We start from the raw sequence: 7,849 nt of genomic DNA, 5'->3' as shown, positions 1-7,849 counted from the left end.
TGGAGAGGGAGAGGAAGGAGAGATGGAGGGGTTGGAGAGAGAGACAGAGAGGGAGGGGTTGGAGAGAGAGAGGAAGGAGAGAGACATAGAGAGAGAGGGAATGGAGAGAGAGAGACAGAGAGGGAGGGGATGGAGAGAGAGAGTGAGAGAGAGAGGGAGGGGTTGGAGAGAGAGAGAGAGAGAGAGAGGGAGGGGATGGAGAGAGGCAGGGAGGGGATGGAGAGAGAGAGAGTGAGAGAGGGAGGGGATGGAGAGAGAGAGTGAGAGAGGGAGGGGATGGTTGTATAGGAGGAAGAAGAGATGAGGTTCAGAAGCAGAGAGGGGGGGGGGGGGGTTACCAGGAGGAGGAGGGATGCTCGGGTGGGAGAGAGAATGGAGCATAATGATTGATAAATGGTGTCAGCCACCTTACGTCTCAGAGTGCAGTGTGCAATGTAGCGCGCTACGCTTTAAAGGGATAGTTCACTTTTCTTAAGGTCTCGCTAGCTCTATTTGCTACTTACCAATGCTAATGTTGATTGGTAGAGTTCTTTCTCAGTATTCTGTATACAAGCTGACTGAGGTTCACACACAAAAACTATCCCTTAAATGCGCGTCAATCTCGGTGTGTTCACTTAGACACTGGGTTTCCATCCAAATGTATCGCAACTTTTAATCGAATTTTCAGAAAGTCGGCAAAAGAAAATGCGAGATAATGCGCGTTTCCATCCACTGCTATTTTGCGAATTATAGAGCTCTCAATCACCTGGTGTTTGACGCTGTCTGAGCTGCTGATCACCTGCTAGACCCGATATACAGCTCTGTTAAACACATCTAACGTTATTCATTTCAAGTTTCTTGATGATCTACAAGTAGACAAAGGTACCATAACGCCATTTCTGGATTACCAGGTGCGACTCGGCAAGCATAACGTTATAATCCACGGAGCAGATAGTCAGTGAATATAATTTCATTCAATTCTAGAAGGGAGTCGCCTTAAAGTTAGAATCCCAGTCTTCTTCTGTTTACCACGGCGGGTATTGTGCTGCTTATTTACCATGATTTACCGTGTGTAGCCCTATTGTGTGGAGGCTACACGGCATGTCATGTTTTGCAGTGAAGGCAAACTGTGTGGTTTTTGAATGGAGAGACAACGGAATATCTCTTAATCTGTTTCCACCGCACGTTTCGCATTTTTCTTTTATCGATACACGCGACTTTTCCGCCTCCCTCAAGCGTGAAAACTTTTTTTGCAAAATTTGGAGGCTTTTGCGAATTAGGCAGCGTTTCCACTCTGTGAGAGACACTGGGAGAGAATCTCCTCTACAGCTGTTCTGTTCTTCACACAAGCTTCTCACCAAGGTCAAACCAAGGTCTCTCTGTACTGTAGGCTGTCATTCTTGATGTACTCTCTCTCTTCGCCTCTCTCAGTCGATCAATGTGTTTCTCTCTCTCTCTCTCTCTCTCTCTCTCTCTCTCTCTCTCTCTCTCTGGACTTCAAACCCTGGCTCTTGTTTAAATGCGTTCGGCGTTCCAACAGTATTCGTTGTTCCAAGCTTGCAGACTCTCCCTGTTTTTCTTTGTGGCTGTCGGCCCAGTTCCCCTCTACGTGCTCCCAGATTGATTGGAAGTACCGGAGCACCAGGGAAATCTTCCCATTCTCCCAGAGATCCCTCACAAATTCATACTCTGTGTGTGTGTGTGTGTGTGTGTGTGTGTCTCTCTCTCATCTGGTGAGAAACCGTTTTTATAGCTCGGTTTCACAAGAAAAATGGATAGATCAGAAGTTTTTCTTGGGAGGTAGCTGATGCGTATTGCCAATCAAATCACAGTTACTCTTTTTTTTTGTGCCATTTCCATGTATTGTGCACACGTACAGTTTCTCTCACGAAGAAAAAATATTGTTGTTAAATAATTTTTCACTATTGGCTAATAGTTAAAGCCTGTATTAAAAACTAAACGTAATGCATTGCATTGGTTCTTTTCAAGTTCTCAGCCTTGGACACGTCATCTAACTCAGAGGTTCTCAAATGTTTTTCAGCCAAGGACCCCCTTACAAGATAGAGAATATACCGGGGACCCCCTCATTCTGATTTGTGATTTTGGGCTGAGCTTAATTGTTTCCACGGTAACGTGCTTGACTTTTAAATTGATAGGTTTGTTAGATTAGAATGTAATCCATGAACCATTTTAGATTTAAAGCATACAATATTTTCGTTGAACTATGAAGCTTTTGCAAAAAAACAAAGTTTTTATTTTTATTTTCCTGAAAACCTTTTGCGGACCCCCTGGCAAAGTGCCACGGACCCCTGGGGGTTCCCGGACCCCCATTTGAGAACCACTGATCTAACTACTACAATAAGGCAGCTGGCTGCGGTTCCATGGGGCACAATTGCTCGTTCGCGTGCTAGAAATTAGTATTTTTTTAAGGATAAGTATTCTTTCCTGTTTTTGTTTGTGGATTTGGAACTAGAACCAAGGGTTATGATGTAAGCTCATTTTTCTAGCTTTGCAACTGCTCGAGTCTTTCTTTTGATCATTATATGTTTTTGTTTTGTATGTCATATTTTCATTTTTATTCATTGAGCTCATTCATTTGGCTAGAACCTTATATCTTTGCAAGGCTCGCTCAACAGAGTCCATCGCTGCTTATTTTCTCCATAACTCCCAACTAGCTCTGGGTGTCGGTCTGAGGCAGGAGAATCTGCTCGTCTCAGAGTGTGTGACAGGACATCTGAAAGGATCTCAAACTTATATGACTAGGCTATGAATTGTTGTGCATCGATACATATTACCGTAAATTCCGGACTATAAGCCGCACCTTTTTTCCCGTTTTTTGGCCTTTTTTGGCCCCTGCGGCTTATATCAACTTATCTATGGATTTAAAAAAAAAAAAAAAAAATGCTCTCTTTTTTAGCACTCTTTCTAACTATAAAGCCACTTCTGTTTTAATTTCCTCTCTTGCCCTCTTTTCACCACACTGTATGACACTGTATGACACTGTATGACACTGTGTGCACTGTAAATAACAACACAGGTGGTGTTGTGTTATGTTGTTTTGTTGAAATGTTAATAAATGGGAGCATTACATATGGTAATTAAACATTAAAACACAATAAAAAAAATAAAAAATAAAATACCATTAAAACACCCGCGGCTTATAGTCCGGTGCGGCTTATATAAGAAAAAAATAGTCAACTTTGAAGGTGCGGCTTATACACCGGTGCGCCTTATAGTCCGGAATTTACGGTAATAGCTTATTCTGTATGATTCTGTGAAACGTTGTTATAGTGGTGCCACTAAACTATGACTTACCATTTGGGAATGGCATGGCATTCTCTACCACTTATCACTGTACTGTACACCAGAGGTTCTCAAATATTTTTTAGCCAAGGACCCCTTAGCTTACAAGATAGAAAATATAAATTGATAGGTTTGTTAGATTAGAATGTAATCCATTAACCATTTTAGATTTAAAGTATACAATATTTTCATTGAACTATGAAGCTTTAAAAAATATATATACCGTATATATATATTTTTTTTCCTGAAATCTTTTCGCGGACCCCCTTGCAAAGTGCCACGGACCCCTAGGGATCCCCGGACCCCCATTTGAGAACCACTGCTGTACACAACCTTGCAACTATTTGGTGGTTGTCATGATTGAAGATCAGTTTTAGCGAGATCTACCACAGCTGGAATAGTCTTTATCCCAAAACAGCCCAGTAAATAGGTTCTCTGATTGTTTTTAGACGGCTCACTTACAAAGCAAGCATTTATTTCATTATGTTTATTTTTTATAGAACCAACTTCCAGGATCTTGTATACCTATTTATACGAGCTGACGTTGTATTTATAAGGTTTGTGAAATGATTGACGCTGTACTAAAGCTATTTATGAGGTCGCTCCTGTCCTGTCCCGTCTGTGCCTGCAGTGACATCACTCTGTCCTGTCTGTGCCTGCAGTGACATCACTCTGTCCTGTCTGTGCCTGCAGTGACATCACCTACAGCATCCTGTTTGAGGCAGTGACCACCCTGCTGGTGCTCTTCTCCTACCAGCTCTTCCATAAAGACATCCTCCGGGACGGACTCATCTACCAGCACATCATGAAGGGGCGATGGTGAGAGCACATTTTCTCTCTCTCTCTCTCTCTCTCTCTCTCTCTCTCTCTCTCTCAGCTGATTTCAGAAGTTTCAATTTGTGCATAAGAAACCTGAGTGGTCAGTTCGATTCCCACCTGGGACGCTGTGAACACTGAAGGAGTGCGTGCCCGTCCGCATGTCCTCAAGTGCCCACCGCCCGGGTGGGGTCGTCAAAACATGCACACCAAAACATGCAATATCCTGGTCGCTGAAGTGGTGCCTCCTCTGGTCGTTTGGGGCGCCTGTTCGGAGGGAGGGGAACTTGTTGGAATAGCGTGATCCTCCCACGTGCTATGTCCTACCGGTGAAGCTTCCCCTGTCAGGTGAAAAGAAGCGGCTGGCTACTGCCCATGTCTCATGGAGGAAGCATGGAGCCAGTTTTGGCTCTGCCCAGATCGGCAGAGGGTGGAGCAGCAACCAGGATAAATAAATCAAAATTAGCACTAATGGGGGGGGGGAAATCGGGGGGGGGGGGACTTGAGTGGAAAAATAAATATTGCATAAAAGGTATATTACATTTATTGACATCACTGGTGGGGGACAGACAACATGATTTGTTTACTATTGGCTTTTTTTATTCTAAAGAGAAGGTGAATAATATAATTTATTTTCTGCATAGCTATTTTGTTTAGCAAAGTTCTGTATAATGGTGAACTTGAGAGGGTTTCAAGGTGTCTTTGTTGTTCTCATTGTCTCTGTCTCTCTACCAGTCTGTCTTTGACCAGTCGACTGGTGAAGACGCTGCTGTACAACTTCATCAGACAGGAGAAATGTCCACCTCCAGCCACGCACATCTTCGAACCACAGGCCGAGGGAGGTGGCCTGCTCTACGGCCTGGCATCAGGCGTGGCAAGTACGAATACACACGCAGACACACGCACGTGCACGCACCAGCACACGTACACACACACACGCACACACACACACACACACACACACACACAATACGCACACACACACGTCTCACAGGTTTCTACTTTTCCCATGAAGAGGAAGGATATTGTTCATATGAAGACGAGTAATAATAAGCCCACAGCGAGTGAAACTAATGATGCCTCTTTAGCTAAGAAAGGATTACCTAAGAATATCGAAGAATTCTTCTTCTTCTTCTGTGGTGTTTTATGGCAGTTGGCATCCTTTATGTTGCATTGCCGCCTCCTTCTGGATTCATCCATCCACTGTTTCCCTACATTCTGTAAAACCCGATCCTCCTCTCACCCTCTCTTCTTCTTCTAATGGCTTTCCTGCAGACTGGATGCCTTGCGGCACATTGCTGCCTCTCACAGTTGGATGGTGTCACTCTAGACTTAGTTCTTCTTCTTTCAAGTTTCCAGTGTTTCTCACACCTCCTCAATCTTGGCTGTTGCGCCTCGTCTCATGTTCCTCTGCTCCTCATCCCTCCTGAGCAACATGCCTTCACCTTCGTGAAGGGCTCCTCTGTTAAGAGAGATTTCAGCCCAGGGGTGGAAGCCATTGTCTGTTCTCCGTCCCACCCTCTCCCGTCACAGTTCACATGTCCACGCGTGACATCACTTTTTTATGTGTGATGTCAAACCGATGACATCGCTGGTGACATCATCACCGATGTCATCACACTTGCTCGAGTGACATCACTGGTTAGATTGCAATTGGTCGAGTGTGAACGTACAGTAGAATATACACCTTCACATTATGACATCATCACTGTCTGCGACATCATCAGTGTTTTATGACATCATGACCTTTGGCCACCAGGCCGAGCCGCCTGGAACTGTATGACATTGGCGATTTAAGACCTACCTCATCACTGTCTGTCACATCAGTGATTTATGACATCATCAGTGAAATCATCAGTGATATAAGCATTACTATAGTAGTAGGGGTGTCACAATATATCGTCCCACGAAATTTCGCGATAGTAAAACGTCACGATATGTATCGTTGAGATGAAATCTCATATCGTGATTTTTTTTTTTTTTCAAAAATAGACAAAGAAACGTCTTTGTTGAAGTTCAATGTGTGGAAAGTAGTTCAGTTGAACAAGTCTCTGAAGAGACACATGAGAAGTTATACAGGAGAGAAACCATTCAATTGAGTTTCTGGCAAAACTGTTTACTTGACAGGAAAAATTGAAGATGCATAAAAAATAGACTAAGAAAAGTCTTGTTGTTTGAGTTTGAAGAAAAACTGAAGATGCATAATGAGAATTTATACTGCTGAGAAACCTTTTAGTTCAAAGTAAATCTAAGTGACGGTGTAACTCATTCTATTTCAAGATAAGCCTTATCTCCAATCTCATGTTTTTTCTAGTTGTTATTGTAATAACAATTTCCCACAACAGCATGTTTTGTATTTGTGCATTTCAAATAAAATACTACTTTTCCAGTCATATATTGTCATTATTCAAGTTTAAAAAAATATTGTTAAAATCGTATCGTATCGTATCGTTATCGTGAACCCAGTATCGTGATACGTATCGTATCGTGAACTGAGTGTATCGTGACACCCCTATATAGTAGTGACCTGGCCGCCAGGCCGATGACATCATCACGATGATATCTTCACAGATGACTTCACAATTGCACGAGTGACGGTGATGTCACTTGCGCAATTGTGATTGTCATCGGTGAAGATCTCATCAGTGATGATGTCATTAGTGGTGTCACTCCAGCAATTGTGATGTCATCGGGGATGATGTCATTTGCACCTACTGGCCAAATCAAAACTTGGCGGTGTAGAAGCCATGCTGTTGTTATTGTTATAGCCGTGGTTGAACAACAAAGATGGCCGGGATAGGAAGCAGCAACTATTGGGAAGACATGCGGAAGAAGGGCCGCCTGTTGGAGAACGAGGTGGACAAGAAGCTCGTCTCCTTCAGTAAACTGTGCAGCAGCTACAGCAGTTCCAGGGAAGGACGTGGAGGAGAAACCTCGGGCACCGCCCACCTCCTCAACGACTCCACCCAGGACGCAGTGTTTGACACCATGTCGGCGGAGATCGAACACCTGCTGGCCAAACTGACCGCGGTAAACGAGAAGATGGCGGAGTACACCAGCACCCCGGGCGCAGCTTCCCTGAACGCCGCGCTCGTGCACACGCTCCAGAGACACAGAGACATCCTGCAGGACTACACGCATGAATTCCACAAAACCAAAGCCGGCTTCGTGAGCGTCCGGGACAGGGAAGACCTCCTCGGCTCTGCCAGGAAAGACATCGAGACGTACAAGAACGCCTCCGGGCTCAACGCCAGAGGAGCAGAGCTCTTCCTGAAGGAGCACCAACACCTGAGGAACTCTGACCGACTGATGAACGACACCATAAGTATCGCCATGGCGACCAAGGAGAACCTGAGCTACCAGAGGAACATGCTGAAGTCCGTACAGGGCAGACTCCACACACTGGCCAACCGTTTCCCAGCCATCCACAACCTCATCCAGCGAATCGGCACGCGCAAGAGGCGGGACTCGCTCGTCCTGGGCGGAGTCATCGGCATCTGCACCGTTCTCCTGCTCCTCTATGCTTTCCACTGACACACTGGCCAGTGGACCCTTCATGTGCTTTTGAAAAGGGGCGGGATTGTTTGTGTTCCTTGGAGACGGAGTTCACTGATTGGAGGATCCTGTAGGCTGCTCAGCAGAAGCTCATTCGATTGGTCCAATCGAATGGGGTGGGGGGGGGGTTTGTTTCCCGTGGTTTCTGAATGATGGCGCGTTCCGCAGTGTCTCTATGGGCTCATGTGCAAACAAA

General features: G+C 44.8%; 1 protein-coding gene and 1 pseudogene across 2 annotated transcripts in view; both read left to right on the top strand.

Annotated features, from left to right (window-relative positions):
• dym (dymeclin) overlaps positions 1 to 7,849 on the top strand; it is a gene marked incomplete at its 5' end in the record, with an annotated part of 68,957 nt that overhangs the window by 3,325 nt on the left and 57,783 nt on the right. The window contains 2 exons of the mRNA XM_083657383.1: positions 3,976 to 4,101; positions 4,834 to 4,976. Of these exons, the coding sequence (XP_083513509.1) occupies positions 3,976 to 4,101; positions 4,834 to 4,976 (269 nt within the window). The remainder of the gene's footprint in view (positions 1 to 3,975; positions 4,102 to 4,833; positions 4,977 to 7,849) is intronic.
• LOC310795852 (Golgi SNAP receptor complex member 1 pseudogene) lies at positions 6,886 to 7,632 on the top strand (annotated as a pseudogene). The gene has a single exon. The product of its transcript is annotated as a Golgi SNAP receptor complex member 1 pseudogene (transcript).

Source organism: Poromitra crassiceps (assembly GCF_964638095.1).
Source record: "Poromitra crassiceps genome assembly, chromosome: 21".
In the NCBI taxonomy this organism is placed as follows: domain Eukaryota; kingdom Metazoa; phylum Chordata; class Actinopteri; order Beryciformes; family Melamphaidae; genus Poromitra; species Poromitra crassiceps.
This window is presented reverse-complemented; position numbering and strand designations above follow the sequence as displayed.